This window comes from Cyanistes caeruleus, chromosome 24 (assembly GCF_971803275.1).
Source record: "Cyanistes caeruleus chromosome 24, bCyaCae1.hap1.1, whole genome shotgun sequence".
Classification (NCBI taxonomy): Eukaryota; Metazoa; Chordata; class Aves; order Passeriformes; family Paridae; genus Cyanistes; species Cyanistes caeruleus.
Window position 1 is genome coordinate 6422074 of NC_141724.1, and position 21038 is coordinate 6443111.

Consider the following 21038-nt stretch of genomic DNA (forward strand, 5'->3'; position numbering starts at 1 on the left):
CAGGCCAGGAGAGAGTGTTGCCTGCATCCCCTGTATCACCCCTGGCACTGCCCTGGTATTACCAGCTTCTTCCAGCCCTGGAACCCTGGCTGTCAGTGGCACAGAGACACCAAGGCTCCAGTACTCACCCCCTAGCACAAGCTCACTCAGAATGGCAGTGCCAGGTGCTGTTCCCAGTGCCAGGATGTGCTGGGGATGGGGGCAGCCTACTGTGTGTTGCAGGGCTCAGGGAGCTCTGCTGGGTTGGCTTTGACTCATGTCTGCTGGGCACCTGCCTCTGCCAGCTTCATCTTCTGCAGGCTGTTCCACACCTACAGGAACTTGGGACAAGGGTCTGGCTCTGGCCCAGCCACCTCCTGCTCATGCTGCAGGAGGGGCAGCCATGGGCCTGGTTCAGATTCCCCCAGCCCTCCCCATGACCTGGCTGTCTCCTGACACCGGTATTTCCTCAACTGTCACCATGACCTGGTCACTGCTGACCATCCTTTGACCCTTGTCCACCCCATCCAGCTTTCTTTGGACACTCCTCAAGTTCCTGGATATCACTCAGCCCAACAGTCTGATTAGCACTTGGCTGTTCCCAGGGAAGGACATGGATACGTAGCTGGATGGATGGATGGATGGATGGATGGATGGATGGATGGATGGATGGATGTTCAGGCTGAACACCAGAGGACATGCACTGGAGTCTGCTGGGGGCACAGGGAACACTGGGAGCATCAGACTCACTTGGAGAGCACTAGGTTGACTGAGGGCACAGGGAACATGGTATACTAGGAACATGGGGTTTGCTGGGAGCACTGGGGACTGCTGGAGGCACCAGGACCACTGTTGGGGGTGCTGGGGCCACTGAAGGCAATGGGAACACTTGGGGTGCTGGAGTGGCTGGGAAGACCGGGACAATTTGTGGCACTGGGGTCTGCTGGCAACACTGGAAACACAGGGACCCGTGGTGAGCACTGAGAACCTTGGGGATTGCTGTGAGCACTGGGAACACTGGATTATGTGGGTTACTGTGGGAGCTGAGGGTTCCTGGGCTGAGGACTGGATGCACTGGGTGTGATGGGAGGTAAAGGGAGTTACTGGGTGCATTGGGTGTCTGTTGGAGGCTTATGGGGGATACTGGGATGGGGACTGGGTGGCACATGATGCCACTGGGAACTGGGGTTTATCGGGAGACCTGGGGTTACTGGGGAGAGCTGGCAGTCACTGGAAGGGCTGGGATGGGGATTGGGTGCTTGGAGAGGGGGCTTTAGGAGACTGGGAGTTACAGGAGGACCTGGGGGTCAGATTGCACTGTGGGTAACTGGGAGGACTGGAACTCTCTGAGGACTGGTTGCACTTGGGTGGTACTGGGACACTGGGAGGACCGAGGATTCCTGGGAATAGTGGTGGATTATTGGGAGGACTGGAATGGGGACTGGGTGCACTCCTCGTTTGTAAAACTGAGGGGTTACTGGGGGACTGAGTTGGCGACTGGTCACACACGGCTGAGCGCACAGTCAGCTCCTGGTGTCCCCGGCGTTGGCAGGGCTCGGGTTACTGGCGCTGCTGGGCGGGCACTAGTGCGCCATACACACCTCCCCAATAGGCGCTCGATTGGGGCCGCCTGCTCCTCAAGATCCGCGTCGGTGCTCGGCTGGCCGTGCTTGCCGCCCTCTTCCGCTGTCGCGTTGGCGCCGCAGGGGCCCGGGGCGGGTCCGGGGCCACCATGACCAACGGTGGGAACGGGGGGCCTGAGGGTGAAGGGGAACCGAGGGCGGCCTGGAGAGAACCTGGGGCCGGCATAACCAATGTTGGGAATAGGGGAACGAGGGGCTGCGGGCGGACGGGTGGGTTTAGGGGCCGCCATGACTGGTGGTGGTAACTGGGGAATGGACGGGCCGGGGAGTCCGAGCAGGTCCGGGGCCTCAAAGAACAGCGGGGGGTGCGGGGGATTTTGGGGTTCCGAAGGCGGGGGGCTAATGGGGCGGTGGGGGGAGCACTCGGGTACCGGCGGGCGGCGGGGGAGGTGGGGCTGGCTGGGAGGAGCTTTTGGGAGGCGAATGGGAGACTGCGTTCCTTTGGGGGCGGGGTACTGGAAGTTTTGGGTGCCTTCGGTGGGGATACCGGGAAGTCTGTGTCCCTTTTCAGGGGGATCGTGGGAAGTCAGCATCCCCTCATAGGGGCAGAGATGGGAGGTTGTTCACATGGATGTGGGGGTCCCCTTGGAGGGGAGTTAGGCAGAGGCCCGGAGTGTCCCCTGACCCCTCCCTGACCGACCTCCCCGCAGTTTACTCCCTGGACGGGCTCCTGGTGTTCGGGCTGCTACTGGTTTGCACTTGTGCGTACCTGCGGAAGGTGCCCCGACTGCGCACCTGGCTCCTGTCCGAGCGCAGGGGGGTCTGGGGAGTCTGCCACAAGGGTGAGGGACACTGGGGACGCTGGGATATGGCACGGTGGTGCTGGGAACACTGGGATGGGGACACTTGGAACACTGGGGTATAGGATGGAGATACTGGAATCACTGTGGTCGGGTCTGGGACAGGGGCATTGGGTCCAGGATGGGAACACTGGATCCTGGGATGGGAATTTTGGGGTCTGGGATGGGGACACAGGGATTTGGAATGGGAGTAGTGGGGTTTGGGATGGGAACATAAGGCCTGGGAGGGGTGCACCGGAGTTCAGGATGGATCTGGAATGGGGACATGGGGCCTCACCCCACCCTGTCCCACCCACAGCTGCTGTGATTGGGACACGCCTGCACGTGGCTGTATCTGTGTCCTGTCTTCTCATGGCCTTCTACGTTCTTGTGGGAAAGTGACCACATGGGGACCTGGGACTGACTAGAGATCCTGTGACTGATTCTGAAGACCCCAGTATGAATGAGAGACCCCAGTACTGACCCCAGGGTCCCAGTACCAACCAGACACCCTTTTTCTGACCGTGGAGACCCTGGTACTGACCCTGAACCACCCCTGATCCTGCCCCTGGCAGCAACCTGGATCCTGCGTGTGGCAACCCATGGACCATCATGGCCCACCGACGGCAACTGTGGGGGCAACGGGGCACCTTTTGACTATTGGAAAAGGATTTCCCATGAATTCTGTAGAGAAGTGGGTGAAGGGACCCCCAAGACTGGGGAATCCAGCTCTGCCCAGTGAGCCCCTTCTCTTGATGCCGAGCAGGGTCCTGGTGGGATCACGGCAGGCTGTGGGGGCCAGGCAAAGCCCTGCTCATACATGGGATCTTCCTATGCTCCTGTAGCGTGGGGAGTCCTCTGGGGGGTCTCATTCTGCAGCAGGGGGTTGGTGGCCCCCCCGGGTTGTAAATATTGGACCACCACATGCAAATAAAGTGGGGGTTCCTCTGTGGCAGTGCTGGCCTGGGGGTACTGTGGGGTTGGGGGGCCTGCAGAGGTGTTTTGGAGGGGTTGGACACCTGTTTTGGAGTGTGTGAGGAGGCTGTCTCCTATGGGGTGGAGGGCTCCACTAGATACAGGCATCCTGGGGTGGGGAGGATTTGTGCAAATAAAGTGGAAGGGCTGTGGGGTTGTGAATTTCTGAGTGGAGCCTCCTGGCCCGGTTCATCCAGCTCTCTGAGGCCAGGAGCAACCCCTCAGTGAGGGGCACGGGGGGCTGCGTCCTCCCCCAAGTGAGTGTGCCGGGCCCCACCTGGCGCCCATGGCTGTGCGGTGTGTGTGCCCCGGAGCCGTGATGCAGATCGCTGTGCGGTGTGTGTGCGTGTGCAGATCGCTGTACCGTGTGTGTGTGTGTGCAGATCGCTGTGTGGTGTGTGTGTGTGCAGATCGCTGTGCGGTGTGTGTGTGTGCAGATCGCTGTACCGTGTGTGTGTGTGCAGATCGCTGTACCGTTTGTGCGTGTGCAGATCGCTGTACCGTGTGTGTGTGTGCAGATCGCTGTGCGGTGTGTGTGTGTGCAGATCGCTGTGCGGGGTGTGTGTGTGCAGATCGCTGTACCGTGTGTGTGTGTGCAGATCGCTGTACCGTGTGTGTGTGTGCAGATCGCTGTACCGTGTGTGTGTGTGCAGATCGCTGTGCAGTGTGTGTGTGTGCAGATCGCTGTGCGGTGTGTGTGTGTGTGCAGATCGCTGTGCGGTGTGTGTGTGTGTGCAGATCGCTGTACCGTGTGTGTGTGTGCAGATCGCTGTGCGGTGTGTGTGTGTGCAGATCGCTGTGCGGTGTGTGTGTGTGTGCAGATCGCTGTACCGTGTGTGTGTGTGCAGATCGCTGTACCGTGTGTGTGTGTGCAGATCGCTGTGCGGTGTGTGTGTGTGCACATCGCTGTGCGGTGTGTGTGTGTGCACATCGCTGTACCGTGTGTGTGTGTGCAGATCGCTGTGCGGTGTGTGTGTGTGCAGATCGCTGTGCGGTGTGTGTGTGTGCACATCGCTGTACCGTGTCTGTGTGTGTGTGTGCACATCGCTGTACCGTGTGTGTGTGTGCAGATCGCTGTGCGGTGTGTGTGCGTGTGCAGATCGCTGTACCGTGTGTGTGTGTGTGCAGATCGCTGTACCGTGTGTGTGTGTGCAGATCGCTGTACCGTGTGTGTGTGTGCAGATCGCTGTGCGGTGTGTGTGTGTGTGCAGATCGCTGTACCGTGTGCGATGCAGATCACTGTACCGTGTGTGTGTGTGTGCAGATCGCTGTACCGTGTGTGCGTGTGTGCACATCGCTGTACCGTGTGTGTGCAGATCGCTGTACCGTGTGTGCGTGTGTGCACATCGCTGTACCGTGTCTGTGTGTACCCCGGCCCCGCCTGGCTCACATCGCTGTGCCGTGTGTGTGCAGGGCGCTCCTCCGGCCGGCCGGGGGCGCAGGAGAGCGCCGCGCTGCCTTCCCGTCGTGCTCCGCGCGGCTGCGCTATATAACGGGCAGGAGCGGAAGTGGCGGGTGGTGGTTGGTGAGTGAGTGAGTGAGTGAGTGAGTGAGTGAGTGAGTGAGTGAGTGAGTGAGTGAGTGAGTGAGTGAGTGAGTGAGTGAGTGAGTGAGTGAGTGAGTGAGTGAGTGAGTGAGTGAGTGAGTGAGTGAGTGAGTGAGTGAGTGAGTGAGTGATCGGTGTGTGTGAGGCGCCACCCTCCCTCCCTCCCTACACGTTGATCTTATTCGATCGGCCGGGCCCCGCCGGGCCGAGGTGAGAAGAAAGCGCCGCGAAGCCCCCGGGCGCTGTGCGGCTGGGCCGGGCGGGATGAGTCGATCAGATAGGCGAGGCCACGGCCGCTGAGCGCCCTGCGATTCTGACCCGTGCCCACGTCTGCGGCCCCGGGGCCGCCACCGAGCCGGCCCCGACAGCGGCGGGAGACGAAACGGGGCCACGTGGGGAGGCGGGAAGCGGGCTACGCACCGAGCTCCGTGCGGGCTCCGCAGGGGTCTGTGCCAGCCTTGCGGGGCCCTGCACGCTCCCTGCCGGGCTGGAGGTCATTCAGCACACCCTGCAGCTGTGTGCGGCACAAAGGCCGTGCACGGGGCTGTGTTTGCACCGTGGCACCCGTGTCAGCTGGGCACGGACCCTGCTAGCCCTGCAGGGCACTGAGGACTCTCAAGAGACCTACGAGCTCCATGAAACACGTTGAGTGTGACACCACAAGCATGGCCTCTGTGTTTTATTGGGGGTGTATGGTAATGGTGGTGATGAGGATGGCAAAAAGGGGACGACACGGTGGTGACTGGGAGGTGGCTGTGGTAACAAGAGGGACAGCCATGGTGCTGACAAAGCTGTAATGGTAACCAGGGGACAGCCATGATGGAGATGAGTACAGCTGTGCTGTTAAGGAGAGGATGGCCATGGTGATAACAGGACAGCTCTGGTGGTGGATTGGCTCTGGTCATTACAAGGGGACAGTAGGGTGACAAATGGGTGGCTACAGTGGTGACAAGAGGATGGGTATGAGAAGACAGCCATAAAGGTGAAAAGGGGACAGCTGTGGTGGTGACAACGGTGTGGTAGTGATTAGGGGACAGCAGTGGTTCCAGCATTACTGGGAGAAGCAGCTGTGGTGGCTGCTGATGGTGGCCCTGCTCTGGGGACACCCTGAGAGGAGGTCACCAGCTTAATGGTGCCTGGTAGGCTTCATCTACCAAGGTGACACTGCAGATGCTGTGGGGCATGGCCACCCCATGCCACTGTCTCCAGCTGTCCACAGTAGGCATGGGGTTATCCCCATGCTGCCATGGGGACAGGCATGATCCCTTCCTGTTGCTGTGTCCCCCATGCCTGTGGTACTTGCTGGCATCCCTGTGTTACCACAGATGGACAAGTGTCATTAGTGTCTCCCAACCCACAGGGTGACCGTGTGCCACCACAGTTGGGACCTCTGTGTCACCTTAGCAATTCTGTCTGCCATGTCCTCTTGAGACTGTGGCCCTCATATGGCTGTGTTCCCCATCTCCCTGTGTCACCATATCAACTGTGTCCTCCGTGTCCCTGTGTTCCTATATATTCCCATTCCTGTGTCACTCTGTGTCCCCCATTCACTCATATCCCCTGTATTTCCCTTGTTCTGTGTCCCCCCCCTCCTCCTGTATACCTGTATCAGCTCTGTACCCAGTGTCCCTGATGTTCCTGTGTTCCTCCGTGTTCCTATATCCCCTGTACCCCCTATGTCCCTCGTGTCCCCCATGTCCTGTCCCCAGTGCAGTGGGGCTTGTCCGGCTCCGTCAGGATATGGCCTGGGGGGCACACGGGTGGGACACAGTCCCCGGTGGGGTAGAGGTGGCTCCGGGCTGCAGGACTCCACCTCTCAGTGTCCCGATCCTACCCCAGTCCCGGGGGTCGAGAGGAGGGGCTGTTCCCAGGGCGGGGAGGCGGGGACGTGATGCCCCAAGACGGTCCGTGTGCTGTTCCTGGAACAACATTCCCAATTCCGTTCCCAGGGATAAGTTCCCCATGCCGTTCCCGGGAACACATTCCGGGAATTACATTTCCAGTCCCGTTTCCGGGGATACACTCCCAAGGATGATGGTGCCGTTCTCATGGATAACACGCACGATGCCGCTGCCCAGCACCAATCCCAGGATACCATTCCCGGAGTCCTGTTCCCAGCTCCATTCCTGGGTATAACCTTGGGCGTGCCGTTCCTGGGACGTGTCTCTACTCCCGACACGGATGCGCGGTGCCATTCCCATGAACAGCATTCTCGATGCCGACTCCTGGTGCCGTTCTCACGGCAAGCGTCCCCGGAGGCGATGCCGGCTGCCGTTCCAGGGGATTCTATTCATGATCGACTGATGCCTGTTCCCGTTCCCTGGGGTGATGCCCCGAGCCGTTCCCAGGGGTTCTGTTCCCGGTGCCGTTCCCGGGGGCGATGCCCGGTGCCGTTCCCAGGGGTTCTGTTCCCGGTGCCGTTCCCGGGGGCGATGCCCGGTGCCGTTCCCGGGGGTTCTGTTCCCGGTGCCTATTCCGGTTCCCGGAGGCGATGCCGGCTGCCGTTCCCGGGGGTTCTGTTCCCGGTGCCGTTCCCGGGGGCGATGCCGGCTACCGTTCCCCGAGGTTCTCTTCCCGGTGCCGTTCCCCGAGGTTCCGTTCCCCGGGGTTCTGTTCCCGGTGCCATTCCCGGGGGTTCTGTTCCCGGTGCCGTTCCCGGGGGCGATGCCCGGTGCCGTTCCCAGGGGTTCTGTTCCCGGTGCCGTTCCCGGGGGCGATGCCCGGTGCCGTTCCCGGGGGTTCTGTTCCCGGTGCCTATTCCGGTTCCCGGAGGCGATGCCGGCTGCCGTTCCCGGGGGTTCTGTTCCCGGTGCCGTTCCCGGGGGCGATGCCGGCTACCGTTCCCCGAGGTTCTCTTCCCGGTGCCGTTCCCCGAGGTTCCGTTCCCCGGGGTTCTGTTCCCGGTGCCGTTCCCCGGGGTTCTGTTCCCGGTGCCATTCCCGGGGGTTCTGTTCCCGGTGCCGTTCCCGGGGGCGATGCCGGCTACCGTTCCCCGAGGTTCTGTTCCCGGTGCCGTTCCCCGGGGTTCTGTTCCCGGTGCCGTTCCCGGGAGTTCTGTTCCCGGTGCCTATTCCGGTTCCCGGAGGCGATGCCCGGTGCCGTTCCCGGGGGTTCTGTTCCCGGTGCCGTTCCCGGGGGCGATGCCCGGTGCCGTTCCCCGGGGTTCTGTTCCCGGTGCCATTCCCGGGAGTTCTGTTCCCGGTGCCGTTCCCGGGGGCGATGCCCGGTGCCGTTCCCCGGGGTTCTGTTCCCGGTGCCGTTCCCGGGGGCGGGGGCAGGTGGCGGCAGGTGCGCGGAGGCCGGGCCGTTGGCGGGGGCGGGGCCGCGGCGCCGGGGCTCGCACCGGCCGAGCTGCCGCCGTTGCTGCCGCCGTTGCCGCCGCCATGGCCGGTACCGGAGCCCGGTGGATGCCACTGGCGCTTTGTCTGGCTGTCACCGTGTCACCGGGACGCACCGGGGAACAGCTACATGTCTGCAAGGAGGTACCGGCACCGGGAATGGCTGGGGGAGGGGTAACCGGTAACACACCAGCACCACTACCACCACCCCCAAATTCCCCACACACACCCCGGAGATGAAACGGAATCCCGGAGCACGGGGAGGCCGCTCCCTATAGGATGGGGGGGACAAGGAGGGGACAGGTCGGGGGTCCCGGTGGCACCGGGGGTGGGGTGTCTCCTATAGCAAGGAGGGACTGGCAGATCTCCTGTGGGCTCGGGGAGGGGGCTTTGCTCCCAGGGGTTCGGCCAGTCCCCGATGGTCTCCTTGGGGACCCCAGCTGGCGTCATCCCATCATCGTCCCCAAATCCCTAGCCCTCAGACACACTGGGGTCTCTCCAAACCCTCCCTGAGTGCTGCTGGGGCGATGAGAAGGAGCGGGGGGACAATCCCAATGGCCATCTCCCGTTCCCAGCCCAGCACACGGTGGCCAAAGTATCCTGTGAGAAAAACTGTCACTCACGAAGACCTGTCCACCTTGGGGACAGTGGGTGAACCCCCCAAATGCCCTCCCTGCGTTGTCCATCTTGTCCTCCCCCCTTCCATTTTCCTCCCCCTTCCTCAGACCTGCAGCTGCTTTTAATCTGGGCCAAGATTTTTTTTTTTTTTTTTTTTTTTTTCCTTCTGTGATCCAATTATTTGTGTCCATGTTCCACGATCCAGAGCTGGAACAATAGACTGGGGCTGGCACCTGCCCCAAGGGTGATCAATCCCTCAGAGGGGGTGTCCCCTGTCCTTCATTAGGGACAGCCCTTCTCCCTCCCCTGGTCAGAGCAGAGTGACAGTGTCAGTTTGGGGTGCCCTCCACCTCCAGAGCCACCCTGAGGCTGAATTAGGTCAATTTATGTAGATTTAATAAAAATCTAAAAACTTTAGGAAGAGAGAAAAAATACCCTCTCCCCAAGGGAATCCCTCGGGACTGAGAGCAATGAGATAGTTTGGAGCTGCTGAAAGTTGGGGTGACCCTCTGGGTACCCCTGGGGTGGTGGGGACCTTCCTCTGTGTCTCCATCTGAGGGCCCAGGGCGCTCCATGCTGCCTGTACCTGGGCAGGGTGTGTTGCAGGCCTCTCTCTGTCCCCACTTTTCCTTCTCCACTCCCCTTTTACCTCTCCAATCCCTCTTTCCCCTTCACACCCCCCAACCCCCTCTTCCCCCACCATTGTTGCATTTCCAGCTGACGGGAACATCAAAGCAGCTGTTTTCTTATCAACCTGCCACGCTCCAGCAGCTGCTGGGAGCATGGAGCCACAGCACAGGCTCTGACACCCCAGAGCTGCTGAGGGGAGGGTGGGGAGCTCACCTGTACCCCCAACACCACCACCAGATGTGGCCTTCACCCTGCCCATGCCATCTGTCCCTAGTGTCACCCTGCCAGCCTTAAGCCAGTCCCAGCTTGGAACAGCTGGCAGGATTGGGGGGGGGTTATGTTCCCCCTGCTGTCCTCAGCACTTCCTGGTTCCCCCTAGTCCCCCCTGCTTTCCCTGCCTATGTCCGGGGTGCTCCCAGCCTGTATCCAGGTTGTGCCACATGATGATGAGCAAAGTATGTCATGGCCACAGCAAGGCACACGGAGGGATGTGACAGTGCCATGTGCTCCCAGGAACATGGAGGGGACGCAGGAGTTCACCCCCACACCAGGGAGGGGGTGCAGGGCTGTTGCTGCTCCTGGGTAACCCCAGCCAGATCATCCCCCCACCCACAGCACCCCCATTTCCCAGCATCCTCCCATACTGACCTCTGCCCCACCACAATACTCCCACACTCTGAACATCCTCCTGGCCCCCATCTCCCCTCAATCTAGAGCATCTCCCACCCAAACCACCCCCATTTCCCAGCATCCCTTCCACACTGAACTCCCCCCTACTCCAGTATTCCCCCACCCTGAGCATCCTCCCAAGCTCCCCTCACCAGGCCTTGTGCACTGCAGGACATTGTCACACCTTAACCCAAAACCATCCCTTCAAGACACAGCCGGACCCAGTGGCCAGCGGGTATCCCCTCTCAGGGAACACAGGGTGTGTGAGGGCAGCCCAGGAGGTCTCAGTGCTGCAGCTTCCCTCCATGTTCCCTCTCTGTCTCCTGCAGTCCGAGTACCACTACGAGTACACAGCATGTGACAGCTCAGGCTCACGCTGGAGGGTGGCTGTGCCACACACGCCTGGACTCTGCACTGGCCTGCCCGACCCTGTCAGGGGCACTGAGTGCTGTGAGATTCTGACCAAGATAAGGATGGGGTCAGGTTTGGGGGGTGGGAATGGCAGGGATGGGAAGTGAGGGCGAGGGGAGGGACAGAGCGGGGAGACAAGCACTGCCATTGTCAGCTCCAGGGCAGGCAGTGACAGGAGGATGGGGAAAGGGATCAGTGGGATTGGAATCCCCCTGTGATGGAATGGGATAACAGAAGAACTACAAACACTGGGATGGGATGGAATAGCAATCATACATGCAGACTCCCTGGGATGGGATGAAAGGGATGGAAATCACACACCACACCAGAATAGCATGGGATGGGAATCACATACACGAGCACTGGGATTGGATGAGATGATGGGAATCACATGCACACATGGTTAGGATGGATGGGAATCCCACATACAGTCATGTATGAAAAGGATGAGAGGAATGGGAATCACACACACACACTGGGATGGAAATCCCCTCATCCCACACATGCACCAGGACAGGATGAGCAAGATGAGAATCCCCCTCTCACACTCACTCACCAGGATGGGATGAGAGAGATGGAAATCCCATACACATACTGGGATGGGATGGGATGGGATGGGATGGGATGGGATGGGATGGGATGGGATGGGATGGGATGGGATGGGACTCCCACACACACAGGCACTAGGATGGGATAAGAGGCGTGGAAATCACACACACATATGCACGAGGATGGGATGGGAATCACACACAGAGTCACCAAATTGAATGAGAGCCATGGGAGTCCCCTCACACACACTTGGATGGAAATCTCCCCATTGCACATGCAGCAGGATAGGATGAGCAAGATAAGAATTCCCCTCACACAAACTTACTCACCAGGATGGGATGAGCAGGATGGGAATCCCAAACACACACCCCCAAACCTTGGGGGTGCCCCAGCTCCATGGCAGAGGGTTACATCCTGCCTGAATTGGGCAGAGCTGGGCGTCAGTACCAAAACTCATGGGTGGAGGGGTTGCCTATGTGGAATGATCAGAATGGGGGATCTCAGCACCTCCGCCAGCTGGGCGCACTTGGAAATGCAGAGCTGAGGCTGTAGCAGTACCAGGGGGATCGGGGATGACCCTCCACGCCCTGTGCCTCTCTGTCAGGAGGCAGCAACAGCTGCTGCTGTCTCCATTGGCAGCATTCTCCTGCAAGGCGGGTGAGTTCCTGGAGATGCAGACACAGACATGCCGGCCCTGCGCTGCGGGCACCTACTCACTGGGCACTGGTGTCCGCTTCGATGAGTGGGACGAGGTGCCCCATGGCTTTGCCAACGTGGCCACCAACCTGGAGGTGGATGATGGCTTTGGTGATGCGGCAGAGAACTGCACAGCGTGAGTCACTGTGTCACTGGCTGTGATACCTGGCATGGCAGGACTGGGTGCAGGGCAAGCAAGCAGGATGGTGTGACACCCCTGTGATCCATAATGCCCGGTTTCCCCAACGCCCTTCTGTCATCCTGCCCTGGGAGGTGACACCAGCAGGGCATTACAGGGACACCCTAGTCACAGCAAGGGAACACCCAGCAGCATTACCCCTGCCAGAAGTTCCAACCCCATGAGACCCCCACATCAACATTCCTCAGAAATGGAGCACCCATGGAGATCCCCACAGCACCTATGGGGGTGTCTCCACACCCCTGTGCCAGCAGCCAGTGCCTTTATTTACCACCACAGCCCTTTGATCCTCACTGGCAACCTCTGAGCTCTTTTGGTTGTGCTGGCAGCCAGCAGACCCTCCCAGTTGTTCCACAGCCATTAAACCTCCCACCAACTGGTTGTACCAGCAGCCACCAAACCCTCCTGCTTGAACCACAGCCATCAGGGCCTCTCAGTTGTATCAGCAGCTGCCAAGCCCTCCCAATTGTTCTACAGCCACTGAACTTCCCACCAGCTGGTTGTACTAGCAGCCTCTAAACCTTCCTGAATGTACCAACAACCACTGAGACCTCATGGCTGTACCAGCAGCTACCAAATCCTCCTGGTTTTACCACAGCCTCTGAACTCTCCCAGTTGTACCAGCAGCCACCAAAGGCCCTGGTTATACCAACAACCACCAAACTATCCCAGATGTACTGGCAGCCTCTGAACCTTCCCAATTGTACCAACAACCATGAAACCCTCCTAGCTGTACCAACAACCACCAAACCCTCAGTTTTACTGGCACCACTGCACTGCACCATTGATGCCCTCTCAGCCATTCCCTACTTCCAGCAGCATGTTCCTCATCCGGCCACATTCCCAGAACAGGGGGACCCCACTCTCTTCTCCTTGCAGTCCACATGGCTCTCAGCAGGCCAGGGGATTCTCTCCAGGGATATGTGTCTAGGCACCACACCTTGCTATGTCCCCAAGCTGTCCCCAATCCCCTGTGCCACCCATTTGTTTCCTGGGGACCCTCCCAGCTGTCCCTACAATCCCTGTCCTGCCTGCTGTGGGGTTGAGAGTGGTGACAGGATCCTCGGGGCCATGTCACTTGCCCCAGGTCAACGTGGGTGCCACTGGGGGACTACGTAGCCTCCAACACGGATGAGTGCACAGCCACCCTCATGTATGCTGTGAGCCTCAAGCAGTCGGGGACTGTCACCTTCGAGTACATCTACCCTGACAGCAGCATCGTCTTTGAATTCTTCGTGGGTGATGGGGGCAAGGGTGAAGGATGTGGGTCCCTTGGGACATGGGAGGGTCCTTGGGAGTATGGGAGGGGTATCTTGGGAGATGGAGGGGTCCATTGGGATATGGAAGGGGGTTCTAGATGGAATGAAGGGGTCCCTAGGTACATGGGAGAGGTCCCTTGTGACCTGAGTGGGTCCCTGGGGGCATGGGAGGAGTCCCTGAGGGGATCTCTGGTGATGTGATAGGGTTCTCTGGGGACATGGGGAAGGGAACCCTGGGTATATGGGAGGGGTCCCTGGGGACATCGTGGGGGTCCTTGCAGACAAGAAGGGGTCCCTGGGGATATGAGAGTGGACCCTGGCGACATAAGGGGAGCTACATGGGGACAGCAGTGGTCCATGGAGACATGAGGAGGGGTCCCCAGGAACATGGGAAGGTCCCTGGGAGCATGGGGGGTGTCCCTGGGGACATGTGGGGTCCCTGTGAATATGGGGTCGCTGACACTCTCCCTGCAGGTGCAGAACGACCAATGCCAGCCCACGACGGAGGAGTCCCGCTGGATGCGAACGACAGAAAAGGGCTGGGAATTCCACAGCGTGAGTGTTCGGTGGGAGGTGACACCGGGGGGAGGTCCCTCGGTGCTGCCCCGGCGTCTCTTTATCCCCCCGTGGGAAGAAGATTCTCCACGAGGCTGAGGAGGGGGCGTGGGTGGTGACAGGCGGGGGTGCCCCACACCCCCTCCACTGGTATCAGCTCCCTCCTCAGCAGCGGGATCCCCCACCCATGCTGCCAAACCCATCCCTGGCAGTGGGATTACCCAATCCCGTGGGATCCCTGTCTCAGGTGGAGCTGAGCCGCGGGAACAACGTGCTGTACTGGCGGACCACCGCCTTCTCCGTCTGGTCCAAGGTGCCTAAACCGGTGCTGGTGAGGAACATCGGCATTACAGGTGGGTGGGGGCAGGAAGGGGGATGTCGGGTGTCGCGCACTCCGCTCCCCGCTACCTGAGCCCCTTCCCACTCCCAGGGGTGGCCTTCACTTCGGAGTGCTTCCCCTGCAAGCCCGGCACCTTCGCCCCCGCCGCCGGCTCCAGCGCCTGCCAGCCCTGTCCCGCCGACACCTTCTCGGGCAAAGGGGCCACCGCCTGCCAGCCCTGCGACCCCGACACCTACGCCGGTGAGAGGGAACACCCGGGGCTCCCCGCTCCCAGAGCTGTCCCTTTAGTATGTGACCTTGGGAAAGGGAGGGGGAGCAGGGGTGGCCTGCCATCCCCTGCTGGGAGCAGTGTTGGGTCCCCTCACAAACCGGACACCTGTGCTGGTGAGGGGGAACACCCATAGGTGTCCCTTTGTCCCCGCTGCAGGAGTGGCCCTGGGGGTGGGAGAGATGATGTGGGGAGTAGGGAGCACCCACTGCCCCTCGGCTGGGAGGGAAGATAAGGACACCCCGCCTTGTGGGAACAGCGCTGGGGTCCCCCGGGCTGTGCTGGCTCCACCGCCGTGTCCCCCCTCGGCAGAGCCCGGCGCGGGGTCCTGCAAGCCACGCCCGCCCTGCACGGACAAGGATTTCTTCTACACCCACACGGCCTGCGACGCCGGCGGGGAGGTAACACGGGGGTATCCCGGGGAGGTCCCCCTGTCCCCTGGTTTCCCCCCAGGCTCACCCGCTCCCCCGGCAGACTCAGCTGATGTACAAGTGGGCAGAGCCCAAGATCTGCAGCGAGGAGCTGCCGCAGGCAGCCCGGCTGCCACCTTCGGGGATCAAGACCCGGTGCCCTCCCTGCAACCCTGGCTTCGCCAAAGGCAATGGCAGCACCTGCCAGCCCTGTCCCTATGGCTCCTACTCCAACGGCTCCGGTAAGGCGGCCCCGTCATTGTCCCCAAAGCGTGACTGGGGCAGCCCTGGCTCCCGGGGAAAGGTGGGTGCCACTCCAGTGCAGGGTTGTCTCCTCCTGTCCCCATGGCTCCAATAAGGACACCCCCAGCACTGTCCCCAAGGAGTAACTGGGATCCTGGGGCTGTCAGGGGAGGTGAGTGCCACCTCAGTGCAGGGTTGTCCCATCCTATCCCCATCATTGTTCCTAAGTGATGGCAGCACCCCAAGCTGACAGAGAGAGAGATGGTACCACCCTGGTGCAGGGCTGTCCCTGTATATCCAGTAAGAACATCCCAGTTACTGTCCAAGATTAACATCCAAGAAGTAACTGGGATCCCTGGAACTGGCAAGGGGAGTGCCATCTCAATACAGAGCTGTCCTCTCCTGTCTCCATCATTGTCCCCAAGAGGTGTTTACCATGGCATCCTAAGCTGAAGGGAGGGGAATGTGGTACCATTGGGCACATGCAGCTAGTGCAGGGCTGTCCCCTCTTGTCCCCATCACTGGCCTCAAGGGGTAAGCAGGGCACCTCAAGCTGACAGAGGGGGAGGTGGGTGCCACCCCTGTGCAGAGCTGTTGCCTCCTGTCCCCAGCCTGCCTGAGCTGCCCAGAGGGCACTGAGCCAGTGCTGGGCTTGGAGTACAAGTGGTGGAATGTGCTGCCCCCCAACATGGAGACCACTGTGCTCAGCGGCATCAACTTCGAGTACAAGGGCATTGCAGGTAGTGGAAGAGGGCTGTCCCTTCCCTGTCTCCTGCTGGAGGACTGCCAGGGACCCTTCTGAGCATCACTGCATCCCTGTAGGCTGGGAGGTAGCTGGGGACTACATTTACACAGCAGCTGGAGCCTCTGACAGTGACTTCATGATCCTCACACTGGTAGTCCCTGGCTTCAGGTGAGGTGGGGACCACCACCAGGGTGTCCCCAGGGAGCAGGGGGGACACAGCCATGGGACAGAGCTAGCAGTGTCCCCACGCTGTCCCCAGCCCTCCAAGCCCAGTGCTAGAGGACACAGAGAGCAGGGAAGTGGCCAGGATCACCTTTGTTTTCGAGACGCTGTGCAGTGTTGGCTGTGAACTCTACTTTATGGTGGTGAGTGGGGAGACACAGCAGTTTAGGGGGGACACAGTGAATTTGGGTGGTACCACCATTCCCTCGTCCCCACAGGGTGTCAATTCACGCACCAACACTCCGGTAGAGACATGGACAGGCTCCACAGGGAAACAATCCTACACCTACCTGGTGGAGAAGAATGCGACCATGAGCTTCACCTGGGCCTTCCAGCGCACCCCCTACCATGAGGCAGTGAGGGACAGGGGCCCTGCTTTGGGAGGGCTGGGGGGCCCCCACTTTGGGGTGGTGGGGGGCAGATGGTGATGGTGCTCTTGGTGCCAGGGCCGGCGGTTCACCAGTGATGTGGCTAAGCTGTACAGCATCAACGTCACCAACGTGCAGGGGGGGGTGGCCTCCTTCTGCCGCCGCTGTGCCCCACAGCCCACTGGATCCTGTGCCCCGTGTTCCCCTGGCAGTGCTGTGGACCTCAGCTCGGGCAGCTGCCAGCCCTGCCCACCTGGCACCTACCTGCAGAGTCAGCCCTCCGATGGGACACCCACCTGCCACCCCTGTGGCCCTGGCACACACAGCAACCAGGTGACTGGGGGTGGGAAGGGGTCAAAGTGTCCCTAAGTGTCCCCATGGGTGATGCAAATGGGCCTGAGAGGAGTGACACCAGCCTCCCCTACACCCAGGATGTCCCAGATGGTAGCACGGGCCAGCACCAGGAGGGTGACACAATCATGGGTGGGTGACACCAGCCCCCCCCAGTCATCCTGAGTGCATGAGACTGTGTTCCCACGGAGGTGACATCAGCCTCTTACAGCTATTCTGGGTGGGTGACAGGATGGGTGACAGTGTGAGTGACAGTGCCTGACCCTGGGTGGGTGATGCCTGCCCTCCTTGGCCATCTCCAGGGAGGTGACACCAGCACCTGTGGTCATCCTGGGTGGGTGACAAGGTGGGTGACAGTGTCTTATCCTGGGTGGCTAATGCCGGTCCCCAAGCTCTGCTCAGTGAGATGCAGCCCCTCCCAACCACCCCAGATGGGTAACAGTATCTGACATTGGTGGGTGGCAGTGGGTGACCTTGGGGGGGTGCCACCATGGCCTTGCTGTCTCTGAGGGGTGGTGTTAGCTCTCCACAGTCCCCACAGGGGTGTCCCCAGTGGGTGGCATGGCCATCCCTGAGCCCCCTGTCCCTGTTCCCAGCTGCGATCGCTATGCTACAACAACTGCAGCCTGGCACTGGCACTGCCAGGCCGGATGCTGCACTTTGAGTTCCCGTCGCTGGGCATGGGTGCCGGGGTGGGCACTGGGCCCAGCTTCACCCCCAAGGGGCTGCGCTACAGCCACCACTTCCGCCTGAGCCTCTGCGGGCACCAGGTGAGACCTGTGTGGGCAAACACGCGCACACATGGGAACACACCCAGTGGTGGGCACAGACACACAAGTGCAAGCACGGGCACATGGGTGGGCACTCAGGAGAGTGGGCACACAGGGGCAGGATGCACACATGTATGGGAACACACCTGGACTCATGGGTGGGTGGTCGCAGGTACACAACTGGAAACATGAGCACACAAGGGGTGTGTGTGCGCTCACAGGCCCACAGGTGGGAATGCAAGTGGGTGGGCATGAGCACATGAGTGCAAACATGGGCACATGGGTGGGCACTCAGGAGGGTGAGCACAGGAACACAATTGGGCACATCCAGGCACACACAGGCGGTCTCAGGAACACACATGCACACATGGGCATGAGGTGGCATGATACGGGCACACACCTGGGCACATGGGTGGGACGGGGGCATAGGGATGGACAGACATGGGCACATGTGCATATGTGCTTGTAGTCACGCAAACACAAGGACATGTAGGCAAACACACATTCAGACATGCAGGTGTGCAAACACAGGTGTACATGCAGTCACACCTGCACACACATTTACACACACATATACATGCACATGCCCTTGTGCAGTCACAGGTGCACAGTCACACACACACACCTCTGCACAGTTGTGCAGACGTGTGTGAACACATGCAGACACATGTGGACACTTGTGCAGCCACACCTGCACACCTATGGCCCTGCACACACAAATGCCAGTCCCTTTTACACACATTTCCACCCCACACGTGTATCATGTGTGTCCTCACAGGGCAGGAAGATGGCTTCATGTGCTGACAATGTGACAGCAGGTCGGGGGGGCCCTGCCCGTGTAGTCATCTCTTACGTGTGCCAGGCCATTCTGGTGCCCCCTGACATCACCGGTGCCCGTGCAGCTGTGTCTTCTCAGCCCGTCAGCCTGGGTGACCACCTGCTGGGTGAGCAAGGGCGGGCGTGGGAGGGAGGGACATCCTGGGGTCACTGAGACGCATGGGCGAGACAGATACTGGAACACCTTGGTGGCACAGGGACACCCCAATGGGACTGAAATACACCCTTATGGGACTGGGACACTACAGGGGCGCCTTGTTTGGGATTGAGACATTGTCACTGGTATGCCTCAGTGGGATTGGGATGCACTGCAGAGGGACACATTGGTGGTACTGGGACACCCTAGTGGGACTGGGACACCATGGTGTGACTTGAGACACCCTGGTGGGACTGGGACACTCTGGTGGCACAAGGACACTGGGACTGGAGACACCCCTCTCTCCCCACAGGTGTCACCACCAGCTCCGTGCTGGACAGCATCGTGTCTCCCCCAGAGCTCTTTCCCCCTGGCCACCCTGACCTGCCTGACATCATCTTCTTCTTCAGGTGCAGGCAGGTGACAGGGGGGTGGCACCCACACAGTGCCCTCACTGTCCTCCTGAACCCTCCTGTCCCCTGGCAGGTCCAACGACATGACACAGCCCTGCAGTGGTGGCCGGGCCACCACCATCCGCCTGCGCTGTGATCCCCTGCTTCTCGGCACTGGCACCCTGGCTGTCCCCAGGTGGGGAGGGGACACTGGAGACCCCGAGGGGGGTTTCGGGTGACCCAAGCATTTCCTGCTGTCAGGGTAGGGCACTTCCCAGGGGTGCTTCTCTTTGGAGACACCACTGTCACAGTGTCAGTGTCCCTCACTGTGAAGTGTCACCTTGGCTGTTCCCCAGGTGGGGGGGATGGGACACTGGGGACACCGAGGGGGGCTTAGGGGACTCCCAAAGTGACCCAAACATCTCCTGCTGTCATGGGTGGGCGTGTCCCTGTGGTGCTTTGAGGACGACACTGGCACGGTGTCAGAGTCCCTCACCCTGAGCTGTCATTCTGGCTGTGTCACTGGCGCCCTGCGAGTACTCAGGTTGGCAGTGAAACAAAGGAGACCCCGGGGGAAGTTTGGGGATCCCCTGTCATGAGTAGATACTTCTTTGGGATGCTTCACTTCGGGGATACCGCTGTCATGGTGTCCCGACCCTGGGGTGTCACCTTGGCTGTACTCCCCACTTTGGGGTGTCGCCGCCACCTGAGCCCTCCCTTTTTTGTCCCTCCCCAGCAAATGCCCCGAGGGCACCTGCGACGGCTGCACCTTCCATTTCCTGTGGGTGACGGCCGAGGGGTGTCCCCGCTGCTCCAGCTCCCACCACCGCCCCATCGTCGGCGCCTGTATCGGCGGCGTTCAGGTAGCGCCCCGCGTCCCGGGCTGGGCTGCGGCTCCCGCGGCCCCTGAACCCTCTCTCCCTCCCTCCAGAAAACCACTTACGTGTGGCGAGAGCCGCGGCTGTGCCACGGCGGGGACGCCCTGCCGCCGCAGGTGATCCAAGCGTGCCGGAGCGTGGATTTTTGGCTAAAAGTGGGAATTTCCACTGGGACGTGCGTGGCCGTCTTGCTGGCCGCGCTCGCCGCTTATTTCTGGAAAAAGACTCAAAAGTGAGCAATTGGCAGCGAGATTTGGGGACACGGGGGCCAGCACTGTCACGGGTGGGGTGATGGCACCGGCTGCATTCCCAGGTTGGAATACAAATATTCCAAGCTGGTGATGGACGCGGCGGCCCGGGAGAGCGAGGCGACGTCGCCCGACAGCTGCGCCATCATGGAGGGGGAGGACGCGGAGGACGAGCTGCTCTTTGCCACCGAAATGTCACTCTTTGGAAAGCTTAAAGCCCTGACGGCCAAGGTGAGGGGTGGGGTGGGGGAATGGAAACAAGCCTGGAGTAGCCACCGGACAAGCCATGGTGGGGGTGGGATATGAAGATGGTCCGTGCCTCAAATCCCCACCCCGGGGGGCTCCGGGCCTCAGTTTCCTCACTCCAAGAAAAGAAGGGCTTCGTGCCTCAGTTTTCCACCCCGGGGGGCTCCGGGCCTCAGTTTCCCCACCACAGGAGGGTTCCGGGCCTCAGTTTCCCCACCCCACAGCGGATGCCGGATGGATTCGACTCGGTCCCGCTCAAGACCTCATCCAGCAGCACCGATCGGGAGCTGTAAGAGGACGGGGGGCACCCTCGCATCCCCCAGCCTTCCCGAGAGTGGCGATGGGGCAGAGGGGCACCACGGCCGCCCCACCCCCGGGAAGCTGTGAAGGGAAGGGGGGTACCCACGGCCCAGCCCCCCGCGCCTCCACCGTGGCCTTAGGCACCCGCTTCGGACCGGAGCTTCGTTACGGCTTTTGTACGTGTGTCCCCACCCGCGGCACCCCCCGTGTCCTCCCCATCCCGAGCACCCAAAAAAGCCAAATACAGGAGTGGGGTTTGTATAAGGGCTCCGCGTGTTTGCGCACATGGGGGCGGGGAGACACATATAGGGTGTGGGGAGCTGAGCGTGGGCACCCAAAATGGGTGGGGGGAGGGTGTGGGGGTGTGCGCAGGGTGTCATACACCTGGGAGTGGGTGCCTAGGGGTGGGGTAGGGTAGGGTTGGGGTAGGGGAGCAGC

General features: G+C 60.8%; 2 protein-coding genes and 1 non-coding gene across 6 annotated transcripts; all 3 read left to right on the top strand.

The window, feature by feature from the left end:
- The first annotated feature begins 1595 nt into the window (after positions 1-1595).
- TMEM167B (transmembrane protein 167B) lies at positions 1596-3356 on the top strand. The gene is made up of 3 exons (XM_023942181.2): positions 1596-1721; positions 2273-2404; positions 2721-3356. Exons 1-3 carry the CDS (start codon positions 1712-1714, stop codon positions 2801-2803), a joined length of 225 nt encoding a protein of 74 aa, XP_023797949.1. The 5' UTR covers positions 1596-1711; the 3' UTR covers positions 2804-3356.
- Positions 3357-4887: 1531 nt separating this feature from the next.
- ELAPOR1 (endosome-lysosome associated apoptosis and autophagy regulator 1) lies at positions 4888-20861 on the top strand. Of its 4 annotated transcripts, none has more exons than XM_023941954.2 (22): positions 4888-8404; positions 10507-10627; positions 11777-11969; positions 13120-13267; positions 13766-13846; positions 14094-14199; positions 14277-14426; positions 14767-14855; positions 14929-15106; positions 15719-15847; positions 15930-16020; positions 16112-16217; positions 16293-16430; positions 16521-16775; positions 17390-17563; positions 18342-18507; positions 18850-18952; positions 19023-19124; positions 19665-19791; positions 19860-20038; positions 20120-20285; positions 20477-20861. In XM_023941954.2, exons 1-22 carry the CDS (start codon positions 6971-6973, stop codon positions 20591-20593), a joined length of 4353 nt encoding a protein of 1450 aa, XP_023797722.2. In that variant the 5' UTR covers positions 4888-6970; the 3' UTR covers positions 20594-20861. The 4 variants fall into 4 exon arrangements, with proteins under 4 accessions (XP_023797722.2, XP_023797724.2, XP_023797723.2 ...); XM_023941956.2 differs by having other exon boundaries at positions 20525-20861; XM_023941955.2 differs by having other exon boundaries at positions 18850-18946.
- Positions 4940-5244, top strand: LOC147649438 (small Cajal body-specific RNA 2). The gene has a single exon (XR_015279103.1).
- Positions 20862-21038: the final 177 nt, after the last annotated feature.